Below are 14,492 nucleotides of genomic sequence, written 5' to 3'. Positions count from 1 at the left end.
TTAATAGAAATGCATAGGTTCAGCGAAGGGGCCAACATTTGACATCGAAAAGTGTGAGCAAAGAAATAGAAAGGCACATTATTAATCAAGTGGGAGAGAAGCTTCAGAGTGATCTGGTACAGAGGGGTCTGGATGTCCTTGTGCATGAATCTGAGAAAGCTGGCACACAGAGACAGCAGGCAACATGGAACAGAACTGACAATTGCTAAAGGAATAGCACAGAGGAGAATTTGAGTGTTGTTGCAAGGCATTAGTGTTTTGGCGTCCAGAGTACTGCGTAGACTTTTGGTCCTCTTACTTGAGAAGGGGTGTAGTTGCATTGGAGGCAGTTCAGAGGAGAATGATGAAATTGATTCCAGAGTTGAGGAGTTTGTATTATGAAGAGAGATTGAGCAGTCTTGCCCTGTCTGCTGTTTAGAAGAATGTGAGTAGACCTAATTGAGGGAGAGAAGATAGTAAAGGGGGGATTGACAAAGGAAATGGAGAGGATATTTCCTCATGTGGGGCAATCTGGAACAAGATATCAAGGTGGCTCAGCAGTTAGCACTGCTGCCTCACAGTGCCAGTGAATGGAGTTCAATTCCCCCCTCAGTCAGCTGTCTGTGTAGATTTGCTCCAGGTGCTCCAGTTTCCTTCCATATCCAAAAATCTGCAAGTTGGGTGGATTGGCTATGTTAAATTACCTGTAGTGTTCAGGGAGGTATACGTAAGGTCGGTTAGCCATAGGAAATGAAGGGTTATGGGGATGAGTCTGGGTGGGATACGCTTTGAAGGGTCACTGTGGACTCAGTGGGCTGAATGGCCTGTTCCCACACTTTTTGAGGTTCTATGGATTTCAGGAGAATGGGAATGGGGGAGATTGAAAATTGAGAGAAGCCATTCCTCCTCATCTCTAAGTGGGTGGAAGGGGTGGTGGATGAATCTGTAGGAATTCACCCACCCCTCCCAGAGTGCATGGGAGATACTGAGATGCTGAATAAATTGAGGGAGGGGACAGATTTTTAATCAGTGATGGGTTAACGGGAATGGGGGCTGGAAAATGGAGTTGAGGCTGAGACGTGATCAACCATAGTCGTATGGAAATGGGGGAGCAGGCTTTCAAGGGACTGAATGCGTTCCTCCTGCTCCTGGCCCCTATGTTCTAAAGTGACACGTACCTCGCACATCTACACGTCTGTAAGCTGATGTGTACACAGGACCATCGGGATAATCAACAAACTGCATTTGGCATCGATACCGTCCTGTATCCTCAAATGTAACCCGCTCCTTTCGAAAAGAAACACTTTTATTTCTTGTCCGGAACTCAGCAATAACAGAACCTTCCTGATAAAATGTGTAAATGAATTCATTTGGCGTGGGGTATGTGCAGTTACAACTCAACCTCAATGTCTGCTCATACCACAGAGGTTCTGGCTCAGTCTCAATCCTCACAAACAATTCAGGAGCTGTCAAAAAAGAAATGACTTGAATTAATAACTGGACGTAAGCACGAACCAGACCAATCAGCTTCTTGCTGCTGGCCAAATCTCTACTTGTACACATCCCTTTCAGTCAACCTCATCATCCAACATGACTTTCTCTTCTGCTTCAGCAAGCAGCTGTGTAACCAATGCTTCCAATGAGGGTAAGGAAACTACTTTTCAAAACGGGCAGTGAGTTTTGCTTTCACAGAGTCCTTTCCTCACTACTGTCCACTGTACAAACTATAGAAAAAAAAGATTGTCTAATTTCCAGGAGTAGTGTATCCTGTTGACAGAAAGAGCACAGGAGCTGGACATTGTTTAAATGGAGAAAGACTGTGTAAAGCTATGGGATGGAGGGATTTGGGGAGTCTTCATCCATATATCAGAAAAAAAAAGTGAGGATCGAAGTTCAGGACATCATAGGGAACATGACTTGTCATATTTTCAAAGTGAGTGGAGTATAAATGTTGGGAAGTTTTGCTAAAATCATACAAGGCATAAGTCAGACCACAGCTGGGAGACACTGTACAGTTTGGGCCTCATGTCTAAAGGAGGTTCGACTGGCTTTGAAGGCCATCTAGAGAAGGTTCACTCAGTCGTGGGTATGGAGGGACTATCTGGTGAGGAGGAGGTTGAGCAGGTTGGGCCTATCCTCATTGAAGTTTCGAAGGCGGGGGGAAGCAAACTTACTGAAAATCCTGAGAAGGACATTACAGGGTAAATGTGGACAGAGGCTCTTTCTCCTTTTGTGGGAGAGTCTGGGATCAAAGCGGCATCAAATTAGAATACAGGGTGCCCAGTGAAGATGAGGAGGAATTTCTTCTCTCCAAGGGGAGCGAATCTGTGGAATTCTTCACTGCAGAGGACTGTCGAGACTTGGTCATTGTGTATATTCAAGGCTGAGATTTTTAACCTGCAAGGGGAATCGAGGGTTACGGGGGGAAGTAAATGATCAGATCAGCTGCGATCTCATTGTATGGTGGGGCAGACACAATGAGCTGAATGACCTCATTCTGATCCCATGTGTCCAGAATTTGAGAACGTCAGTGTCACAAGTCACTGCTCTACCGAGATATCAGTTAGCACCGGCTACATGCGTAATAAGATATGGCTGAGGTCCACAATTCTGTCTTTGATGCATCACGTTAATGTTTGAAAAGGAGAACCAATCATCTTATGATGTCCTGCATTCACTGTGGAAGAGAAACTGCGCAGTGGGAGGTGTTTAACAAAGGATTACAAGAATGAATTAGACTTATGGTCACAGAGTCATACAGCGCAGGAACAGACCCTTCAGTCTGAGTGAAATATTAAAAAAAAACACTCATGCCCTCAAAATCACAAGACGGTCATACATACAAACACATGAATGAATCGTAACATTGAAAGGACAAAAACAGAAGGAAATAGCCAGTTCAGTAGAAAGCTGAAGAGTTGGATGAGGAGAATTGAAACATAGAAAATAGGATCAAGGAGTGGAGCTCTGTCAATCAATGAGATTGTCCAACTCAATCCCCTGTGTGTGAAGAACTGTACGTGATACAAGGGGTTCTGTTGGTGTTCTGGTCATATCACCAACGAGCAACTGAGCGAACCAGAGTGACAGACCCAAGGGTGGGTTCAAATCTCCTCTTCACTGTGAGAGTTGCGAGGGAACAGTCGTTCAGTCTCAGTCAGATCTGGGCTCGATATTGGATCTAGGAGGTGGTGTCCATCAAACCCATCAACCCCACCTTCAGAAGAGTCCCGCCTGGAATCTTTGTCAGATCTTTGCCCTTCCGGATCCCATTACCAACAATTCTCAAGTGACCAAGCTGCCCAGTCCATGGGCATATGGCTCAGTACTTGACAGCAAAGCTCGGGTCGGGGGGGCGGAATTTGGTGAAAAGCTGGCGGGGTGGACCGACAATCATAACAGCAAATTCCAGTCAAACTTTGCACATCACAACAGCAGTGGTGCTATCCCAACAGAATCCCAATACCATAGATAATAAAATGTGAAGCTGGATGAACACAGCAGGCCAAGCAGCATCTCAGGAGCACAAAAGCTGATGTTTCGGGCCTAGCCCCTTCATCAGAGACTGCTTTTTTTGCTTTTCCCACCCCCATTCATTCCTGGGAATTAATACAACTCCCCTCAAATGCCTGAAGGGATGCGACTTGAGACAAAGAGATTGACTAATTCAAAACTGGCGTGACTCACCGGATACTCTCACGAGAATGCTGTTACTGTCGGCTGTTGTTTGTGTCAAAGTTTGGCATCTGTATTCCCCATTATGCTCTATTCCAGCAGCCTCAATGGTGTAAATCTTCTCGCTGAACTCTTGGATAGTGTTGTTTATGAACCACTTATATCTCACAGAATGAAGCTCTCGACCAGCATCACATCTAAGAATGATCCAGTCACCCGTTAAGAATCTCCTCCACATTGGCTCCATCGTTAGTACGGGTGTTCCAGTCTCTGTTGAGGAACCTAATCCATAGAGAAACACATTCACATGGGGAAGAACTGAAACCGTCTTGCTGCAGTAGGATGGTCAGCTTGGTGCTCTGGCAACTTAAGCAGTCCAATATCCAGGCAAGGGCTGACAAATGGCAAGTAAAATTTGCACCACACAAATGCCAGGCAATGGCCGTCTCAAATAATAGAAAATCTCACTATCATTCCTTGACATTCAATGCTATTACCGTCACTGAATTCCCCCATTATCAACACCCTGGGGATTATCACTAAGAGAGAATCTAACTATTAGCCCCTTAACATTCAATGGTGTAACACTGAATCCCCCACTGTCGACATCCTGGGGTTGACTACCATCACTCTCTTAATGTTCATTGAACCACCACTGACCCCTCCACTATCAACATCCAGGTGGTTACCACTGAGAGAGAATCTAACTACTGTTCCTTGACTTTCCATGGTATTATCATCACTGAATTCCCCCAACTATCAGAATCCTGGGGATTACCATTGACCAGAAACTGAACTGGACTTGCCATATAAGCTACAAGAATGGTTCAGAGGCTGGGAATCCTGCACTGAGTTACACACCTCCCGACTGCCCGAAGCCTGTCCACTATCCCCGAGGTACAAGGGACTGCCAACATGGTGTTCTGCATGGAAAATTTTGTCTCACTAAGTTGAGTGAATATTTTGAAGAATGACAAAGAAGATTGATGAAGGCAGAGTGGTGGACATTGTCTAAATGGACTTCAGCAAGGTGCTTGTCAACATTCCACATGGTAGGCTGGTTAGCAAGGTAACATCACATGGAATACAGGGAGAGCTAGACAATTGGATACAAAACTGGCTTGTAGGTAGGATACACAGGATGGTGGTGCAGGGTTGCGTTTCAGTCAGAAGGCCTGTGATCAGCAGTGTGCCGCATGGGTCGCCGCCAAATCCGCTATTTTTCATCAATTACACAAATGATTTGGATGTGAATGTAAGAAGCATGGTTCCTAAGTTTGCAGTTGACACCAAATTTGGTGGTAAAATATACAGTGAAAATGTTTATCTCAGAGTACAGTGAGACCACGGATGGGCTGAGGAGTGCAGATGGAGTTTAATTTAAATAAAGGTGAGGTGTTGCATTTTAGTGAGGCAAATTAGGGCAAGACTTACACACTTGATGGTAGGATCCTGGGAGTGCTGCCAAACAAAGAGACCTTGGGGTGAAGGTTCATAGTACATTGAGAGAGTTGAAAGAAATGAAGAAGATGTTTGTTATGTTTGCCTTCATTGGTCAGTTCATTGAGTATAGGAGTTGGGAGGTCATGCTGTGGCTGTAGAGGAGATTGGTTAGGCTACGTTTAGAATACTGCTACAGGAAAGATGTCGACAAACTTGAAAGGGTTCAGAAAAGATTAACAAGGATGTTGCCAGGATTGGAGGGTTTGAGCTGTAGGGGCAAGTTGAATAGGCTGGAGTTATTTTTCCTGGAGCATTGGAGGCTGAGGGGTGACCTTTCTGAGGGGCACGAATAGAGTGAATAGCCAAGGTCTTTGCCCCAGGGTACGGCAGTCCAGAGCCAGAGGGCACAGGTTTAACATGAGAGGGGAAAGATTTAAAAGGGACCTAAAAGGCAACTTTTTAATGCAGAGGGTGGTGCATGCTTGGAAGCAGCTGCAAGAGGAGGCGCTGGAGGCTGGTATAATTACATTTAAAGTGCATTTGGATGAGTACATGAGTAGGAAGAGAATTAGTGGGATATGTGCCAAATAGGACTAGATTAATTTAGGCTATCTGGTTGGCATGGATGATTTGGTCCAAAGGGTCTGTTTCCATTGTTGTAAATCTCTATGACGCAAAGTCATGAGTGTGAAAGACTCGAAATGTTAACTCTGATTTTCTCACTCCCTCTCTCTCCACAGATGCTGCCGGACCTGTTGAGTTTCTCCAGCTCTCTCAGTGTTTGTTTCAGATCTTCTGCACCCACAATACTTTCCATTGGCTGCAGTACTGACACTGTCGAGTTCATCAATATGTCATAAAACAAAGCTGCACTGGAGATCAACATACCTTCTTGTATTTGTACAATCATCGCTTGCCCTGAAAACACACAACCAGGTACAATTGATAAGTTTTGTGGGCTTTATGTCAACATATAGAAAATTATTCAGTGCTACATCTTTGAAACTTGCTCCAGGTAAGTCATGCTTTAAAATACATCGAAGTGATGTGTCCTATCCCCTGAAATGTTTATTAACAATGTCCGCAGATGTCTTTCCCATTGCCCAAAAGAAATGGGTTTAGAAAGTAGATTCAGGACTCAGCTCGTGAGATTTTTTTTATCAGGAAGGGGAAATCGATGGAAAAGTGGAGTTGGGGATGATCAGATTAGTCACGATCTCCTGGAATGGTGGAGCAGACTCAATAGGGTGAAGGGCCGACGGCTGATCAAATGGCTTAGCTTAATTTGTTCAGTGGTGATGCGTAATGAGGCTCACTTGTTGAGGTCCTGTGCATGTGACGGTGTGTGAGCAAAAGTACACGTGCATGTGTATGTGCACAAGAAAAAGTGTGTGTGTGTGTGTGTGAGAGAGAGAGAGAGAGAGAGAAAGAGAGAGCGTGCGTGTGTGAGAGAGAGAGTGTGTGTTTGTGTGTAACAGAATTTGTGCTTGTGTGTGTGCATGTCAGATAGAGTATGTGTGAGAAAGTGTGCATGTGTGTGTGTCAGAGACAGTGATAGAGACGAGTCTGTGACTGTGTATGTCTGTGAGACAGGGGTGTCTTTGTGTGTGTGAGAGAGACAGAGAAGTCTGTGTGTGTATGTGCATGTGTGAGTGAGTGAGAGAGGGGAGAGGACAAAGAGTGACCCTGTGAGGGAAAGAGAGGGAAGGAGAGAAAGAAAAGGATGGGAGAAACAGAGACAGCAATAGGATGTTTAGAGTCAGAAAGAGACACAGTGAGAAAAAGTGTGAGGCATAGCGTGGGACAGACAGAAGGAAGAAAGAAAAGGAGTGAGTGAGCATGGGAGCAAGAAAGAGAGAGGGAGAGAGAGAGTTGGGAGACAGAGAGAAAATGGGAGGGAGGACAGAGATAGGGAGAAGGAGAAGGGAGATGGGTCAGAGAGAGAGAAAGAGAGAGCGAGGAACATGGGCAGATTCAGAGAGAGACAGGGAGAGAGTTTTTCTAGGGTCCTGGATTTAATTCCTGTCATGGGATGAGAGTCAATGTTGAATTCTATAAAAATATAGAACAAAAAGTGAAGTCAATTAATCATGAGCCCAACCAGTGATGCCTGCAACCTGTGAATGAATTCTTTAGTAATCATTGTGTCATTTTTTAATGAGATTGAGTTCAAAACAGCCATTTGGCCCCTCGAGCCTGTTGTCTCAGGGAGACCCTGTATATCTGCAGCAAGACATCCCGACTTCCAAACTTCAATCCTCTTGCAATGAACGCCCATGTCCTATTTACCTTCCTAATAACTGGTCACACCTGAATGTCTACTTTTATTGGCACTTGGATCTCTTTGTATGTCCACACTTTCCAATACATGACCATTTCAATTATATTCGCTTTCTGTTTCTCCAAAGCAGAGGTGTATAACTTTCACATCTGCCGTATGTTTGCCCCACTCAATGTGTCTAACTCACCTCCTTTGTGCCCTCCCCACAATCCTGCCCAATTTTGTGTCATGACCAAACTTGGAACCATTGAAGATTACAAAGTGTGGAGCTGGATGAACACAGCAGGCCCAGCAGCATCTCAGGAGCACAAAAGCTGACGTTTCGGGCCTAGACCCTTCATCAGAGAGGGGGATGGGGGCGAGGGAACTGGAATAAATAGGGAGAGAGGGGGAGGTGGACCGAAGATGGAGAGAAGACAAGATAGGTAGAGAGGAGTGTATAGGTGAGGAGGTAGGGAGGGGATAGCTCAGTCCAGGGAAGATGGACAGGTCAAGGAGGCAAGATGAGGTGGTAGGTAGGAAATGGAGGTGCGGCTTGAGGTGGGAGGAAGGGATGGGTGAGAGGAAGAACAGGTTAGGGAAGCAGAGACAGGTTGGACTGGTTTTGGGATGCAGTGGGGGAGGGGGAGATTTTGAAGCTGGTGAAGTCCACATTGATACCATTAGGCTGCAGGGTTCCCAAGCGAAATATGAGTTGCTGTTCTTGTAACCTTCTGGTGGCATTATTGCGGCACTGCAGGAGGCCCATGATAGACATGTCGTCTGAGGAATGGGAGGGGGAGTTGAAATGGTTCGCGACTGGGAGGTGCAGTTGTTTGTTGCAAACCGAGCGGAGGTGTTCTGCAAAGCGATCCCCAAGCCTCCACTTGGTTTCCCCAATGTAGAGGAAGCCACACCGGGTGCAATGGATACAATACACCACATTGGCAGATGTGCAGGTGAACATCTGCTTGATATGGAAGGCCATCTTGGGGCCTAGGATAGGGGTGAGGGAGGCGGTGTGGGGGCTAGTGTAGCACTTCCCGTGGTTGCAGGGGAAGGTGCCAGGTGTGGTGGGGTTGGAGGGGAGTGTGGAGCAGACAAGGGAGTCGCGGAGAGGGTGGTCTCTCCAGCAGCCAGACAAGGGTGGGGATGGAAAAATTGCTTGCGTGGTGGGGTCGGATTGTAGATGGCAGAAGTGTCGGAGGATGATACGTTGTATCCGGAGGTCGGTGGGGTGGTATGTGAGAATGAGGGGTTCCTCTGGGGGCGGTTGTGGCGGGGGCAGGGTGTGAGGGATGTGTCGCGGGAAATGCTGGAGATGCAGTCTAGGGTGTTCTCGACCACTGCGGGGGGAATGTTGCGGTCCTTGAAGAATGTGGACATCTGGGATGTGCGGGAGTGGAATGCCTCATCCTGGGAGCAGATGCGGCGGAGGCGGAGGAAATGGGAATGGGGATGGAATTTTTGCAGGGTGGTAGGTCGGAGGAGGTGCATTCTAGGTAGCTGTGGGAGTCAGTGGGCTTGAAGTGGACATCAGTTTCTAGCTGGTTACCTGAGATGGAAACTGAGAGGTCCAGGAAGGTGAGGGATGTGTTGGAGATGTCCCAGGTGAGCTTGAGGTTGGGGTGGAAGGTGTTGGTGAAGTGGATGAACTGTTTGAGCTCCTCTGGGGAGCAAGAGGCAGCGATGATACAGTCATCAATGTAATGGAGGAAGAGGTGTACATCCCCACTTTGTTATCTTGGATTGTCCAGCATCCGCAGTTCCCATGATCATATAACCATTGAATGTGGCTCCCTCATACAGGTCATTAATATATATTGAGAGTGGCTGGGCCCAAGTGCTGCTCCCTGCTGTGTTCCACGCATCACTATTTGCCTCTCAGACAAAGGGTTCCCACCCTGTTTCCTGTCTGTCAACTAATTCTCAGCCCACAACAACATACTGCCCTCAATTCCTTGTGCTTTCACTTTGCACAAGAACCTTCAATCAAAAGTCTTCTGAAAAACCAAAAATACTACACTTACTAGTTCTCGCTTAACTATACTTTGACACTCAGAAAATGCCAGTGGATTTGTTCAGAATCATTTGCCTTTCCTAAGTCCCGATGTGGAGGTGCCATTGTTGGACTGGGGTTGATAAGGTCAGAAATCACTCTAGTCCAACAGGTTTATTTGAAAACACAAGCTTTTGGAATCTCACTTCTTCTTCAGGTGTTAGTGCGAGCGGTGGTATCAGATCCAGAATTTATAGATAAAAGATCAAAGGGTCACACTACTGATGAAGATGCATTAAACAAACCCAAGATGTTATTAAATCTTTAACCAGTTAAAAAGTTTTAATTGGTTAATATGTTAATGTCAATCCCCAAATTTATTTCAAGTCAACTGCCCTGAGGAAACTAAAGGCTTTATCAATGGAAAGAAGAGGTGACATTTGAAGTCAGACAATGCATATTAGGTGGGAGATCTTGTTTAAAATTCATTTCCTTTTCAGTTACACATCAGGTTCAAGTGACTGAACAAAACATAGTGACTGGTCCCTGCGAGATTCCCCAGCATCTCTTTATAACTTTCTCCTCACTGGGCATGAACCCCCGAGTGCATAGCCTGGGCTGGAAAGCCCGAAGTGGGACGCTGGCAGCGGTATGCTGTAGCAGTGGAGAAGGAAAATTTGGAACCTCTTTAAGTTATCTTTATTTTATTCTGTGAATGACACTTATGTATGAGCGACAGCACACACTTTTCACTGCATTTGATATTGAATGCATGCAACAATAAAGGATACTCAATTTTCAAAGGATATTTAGTATTCATTGTCTGCAAGAGGTCAGAATTGTTTGCAATCAATGAGAAACCTGGCAAAGAAAAGCAAAGGGTCTTTCCACAGACATCATTCTCTTTAGCACACCCTCTTTCACACACACATTCTCCCATAGTCTCTCTGTCACACTGTCTCAAACGTGTGCATTTCTTAAGAAGGGTCCAGACCTGAAACGTCAGCTTTCCTGCTTGGCCTGTTGTGTTAATACAGCTCTCCACCTTATTATCTCTGTGCATGAAAGAGAGTGTGTGCATGAGAAAAAGTGTGTGAGAGATTGTGAGAGTGATTGTGAGAGAGAGAGAGAGACTTTATGAGACAGAGTGAGAGAGACTGGGTGAGAAAAAAAAGTATGCGTACAAAAGAGAATATGAGAGGAAGAGTATGTGAGGGAGAGACCGTGTGCATTTGTTAGACAATGTGGGAAATGCCAACACACATCTGGAATGCTGTCTGTACACAGCCTGGATGGGAGTGTGTCTGTTCACATTCTGATTGTGCACCAAGCTGAGGGCAGGAGGCGAGTAACAGATTTATCTCTTGCGGCCACTCGGAAATGGATTAACGTTGGAGGTACGTACCGAGCAGCAGGAGAGTGGTGAGGATCTCCATCGCAGCGCCCTGTCTGTTTGGGGTGTGTATTCAGTCAGTGACTCAGTCTGCTGTTTCTTCCTTGTCTGATCCTGCTGGTGGCAGGGGAGCGCAGCCAGGGAGTCTGAGAGAGGTCAAGGTCGGACACAGATGTCAGTCGCCGATACATTTCTACACCCCCCACCCCATTAGCCCCAACACCATCATTCTCCTTCCTAATTAAAAATCTCACCCCACAATACACTCAATGACCCAGCCCTCTGCAGTAAAGGATTCCACAGATCGATTCCCTCCAGAGAGAAGAAACTCTTCTTCATCTCCATCTTCAATGGGTGACCTCCCTTATTCTGAGAAGGTGCCTCTCTTGTCCCAGAGAAGGGGAAACAACCTCTCTCCTTATCTCCCTGTAAAATAACTCTAAGAATTTGCAATAAGAATGCCTCTCATTCTTCCAAACTCCAACGAGGACTGACCCAACCTAATCAACCTCTCCCTCATCAGACAGCGAGACTCACTCTTAAAAATCAAAACAGGAAGATCGATTCTTTCTTCTAGACTCAAGAGAACCAACACATGAAGAAATCATAACTGTGTTACTGAAGTGCATTTTCGCCAAAGCATGTGTGTATGGAATGCTGCCGGTATCAGAACAGTTGTTGATTACTCAACTGAAATACTAACTACTAAAGTTATGCTAATTCTTATTTTCGTTGTATTTTAATAGTGCAGTCAGAGTAAAGTGAGTTTTGATTCGAGCTTTCCAGTGCACCAATCAATCACAGAGTCAGAATGCACAGAAACAGATTCTTTGGTGCAACTTGTCCATGAGCAGGTTTTCCAAACCCAGCTCGTCTCATTTGCCTGTGTTTGGCCCATATCCTTCGAAACCTTTCCAATCTCTCCACTCTATGGGGTCTATAGCCCCCCCTCACCCCGCTCCCCCACACCCTGACTCTCTCTCTCTTTCTCCGCTGTCAAGATGGGAGGAAACCAATATCAACCTCTCGCACAAATCAATAGGAGGTTCGAAAGTGCTCAGATTCCATTCCCCTCCAGGAGAGGTTCGTCAACTCTCTGAGTCAGCTCAGGAGGCCGAGCTGTGTGATAGGGACAGGAGAAGGTCATTCAGTTCATTGCAGCCACTGTAACCCCCAGGGCTCAATTATCTTACGCCCAATGTCAGATCCCTGGATGGCCCACTCCTGTCCAAATCCTGGCCCAACACCTTTCTCAAATTGAAACAGCCTTCGCCTCACATTCCCAGGCAGTGCACCCCAGACCCCAACTCATTTCTCGATGGAAACAGTTCTTCCTCATTTCACCCGAACTTGCTCCATTTGTAGCTCACGTTAAACTGAGACACTCCCTCCCACCACATTCTTGTTTGTTTTATAAGTAGGTTCAACTTCACAACCACATCCCGCCCCCCCCAACACACACACACCAAACCTCCCGCACCAGTCTGTCCAGCTCCAGTTCTAAGTGCAAATGGGATCCAAGCCACTCCTCCTCATCTCAATTTTCAATCTGCCCAACCTTTTCTCCTAAAACAATGGCCTCTCATTCTCGGTTGTCCCACACAAGGAAACATCCTCTCTCCATCTCCTTTGTGATATTTGTTTTTAGCGTTTTATATCCCTCAGTTAGATTTCCTCTCGTTTTTCGAAACGCCAGGGAGTATAGGCTGAAACTCTTTTTGTAAGACAAACCCGTCATCTCTGTAAACAATCAAGCAAGTCTCCTCTGAACTGCCTCCAATGGCATCCATTCCTCAAACAGGGAGATTGAAACTTTTTATTCTCTTCATTCATATTAGAAAGGTTGAACTAATTATATGGGCAAAATGCTGTTTTACAACCTTGGCAATCCCAAATGGAGTGATCAGTGATTTAGTAGCAGGACACTAGGAGGCTCAGAAGAACACAGAGATCTTGGGGAACTTGTCCATAGATGGTGGCAGGACAGGTTAATAGGGTGGTGAGGGAGGCATATGGGACACTTGCCTTTATAGTCAAGATATAGATTATAGGGACGGGGAGGTGATACTGGAGCGGGACAGGACTTTGGTGAAGCCACAGCTGGAGCTCTGTGCAGCCTCCACGCTTTAGGAAGGATGTGACTGCACTGGAGAGAATGCAGAGGTGACTCCGCAGGACGTTGCCTGTGACAGAGCATTTCAGCGATGAAGAGAAGCTCGATAAGCTCGAGTTGCTTTCTTAGGAGCAGACAAGGCTGAGGTGAGATTTGATAGAGGTGAGTAAGGTTATGAGGGGCATGGACAGTGTGGAGAGGAAGCATCTATTCTTTCTTGAGGAGTTAACAGCAAGGGTAAATTACCCAGAGGCTGGTATCCCATCACCAAGTCACCCTTTATTCATGCATCGAAAGCCCTGGACACTGATCCAGCTGACTCAGAGCCAGCTCTTAGATTGAAGAGGATATCTGATACTCCTGTTAAATATTTGTCAGCCAGGACTCCCTGATTGGGGCTGTTATTCTGGTCCAATCAGGGAACTCATTCTCTCAGGTCTACCTGCCTGACATCATCATTGAATCCCTCCCCGTCATGTGCAAGGATATAGGCCATTTTTTAAAAATTGTAGCTCCTCTTGGGGTGTTTTAGCACTGGGTCAGGATCCTCCAACTCTGCCTCTGATACAGGCGGTGTGTAATACACAACAGCTCACCTATTGAATGCAAAGCACATCAGAAGAAATTCATTTACCTCTTCAGGCAACAAAGATGTTGAGGCAGCAACATCTGTTGTGTTCATCTCAGATTCTAAGGTGTCTTTAACCTCTGACAGAGAGGTTCTGGGACAGTTGGGAAAGCAATTGAGGAGCCAGGCACATTTTGCTCCTGCACTGTCTGCAAGTTTGCAGCTTTCCTGAGGTCTATGTGTTTGTTCAGGGATGTCATACCTACCTGAGCTTTATACTTTACAGGACCTACTGTCACATTAACCATGCATCTTACCATGCAGGCCAATTCCTTTGGTTCCTACACAAAACTTCATCACCTGAGGTAAACTGTCTCTCTTGCTTAGAGGGATCTTGTGTCTAGTATTGGCTTTCCTGATGACATTTCAGCCTCTCCACCAGGTCCGGGAAGATCAGGTTGAATCTGGTGTGGAGTGTTCTCCCAATTGGCAACTCTACTGGAGCTATCCCTGTAGGTGCATGATGTGTGGCTCTATATTCAAATAGGTACCCAGGCTGCCTGGTGTCTCGTGAGGCTGCAGTCTGTTTCTTTAAACCTGCCTTCAAAGTTGAGACTGTTCTTTCTGCTGGATCATTGGATAATGAATGGTGTAGGACTGTCATTGATGAATACCACACAATTTTAGGAAATACTCAATTTCCCAGTTGGTAAACAATGGCCCATTATCATGATCAACACTTCTGGGAGTCTGTACATTGCAAAAGATGCACAGTTTTTCTATCATTACCTCGTGTTTGCCCAATGAACTCTATGTATGTCGAAACAGTTTGCATGGGCATGTACAATGACTAAGAACATTGACAATCTCAGTCCTTTCATGGGCTCAATGTGTAACTGAGTGTGGGGTTTACCTGAACATTCTCACGTATGTGAGGGAGCTCCTGCAGTATGCTTTGTCCTTGTTGGCACTCTGGGCACCCACCCAACTAATGCAGCCATGTTCACATCTAATCTGGTCGCAAGACATAACTTCTCACCAACATCTTCATTTTCAAAACCC

At 45.9% G+C, this 14,492-nt stretch overlaps 2 protein-coding genes across 2 annotated transcripts in view; one reads left to right on the top strand and one right to left on the bottom strand.

The window, feature by feature from the left end:
• LOC132206969 (histone H2AX-like) overlaps positions 1-14,492 on the top strand; it is a 270,361-nt gene that overhangs the window by 107,442 nt on the left and 148,427 nt on the right. The window lies entirely within an intron of this gene.
• Positions 1-14,492, bottom strand: part of LOC132206962 (high affinity immunoglobulin gamma Fc receptor I-like) — a 59,701-nt gene that overhangs the window by 15,184 nt on the left and 30,025 nt on the right. The window contains exons 2-5 of the mRNA XM_059642081.1: positions 10,762-10,895; positions 5,986-6,015; positions 3,667-3,936; positions 1,158-1,445 (exon numbers count right to left, since the gene is read on the bottom strand). Coding sequence (XP_059498064.1) covers positions 1,158-1,445; positions 3,667-3,936; positions 5,986-6,015; positions 10,762-10,792 — 619 coding nt within the window. The 5' untranslated portion in view covers positions 10,793-10,895. The remainder of the gene's footprint in view (positions 1-1,157; positions 1,446-3,666; positions 3,937-5,985; positions 6,016-10,761; positions 10,896-14,492) is intronic.

Source organism: Stegostoma tigrinum, chromosome 44 (assembly GCF_030684315.1).
Source record: "Stegostoma tigrinum isolate sSteTig4 chromosome 44, sSteTig4.hap1, whole genome shotgun sequence".
NCBI classification, from domain to species: Eukaryota; Metazoa; Chordata; class Chondrichthyes; order Orectolobiformes; family Stegostomatidae; genus Stegostoma; species Stegostoma tigrinum.
The sequence above is the reverse complement of the archived record's forward strand: the minus strand, read 5'-3'. Positions and strand labels throughout refer to the sequence as shown.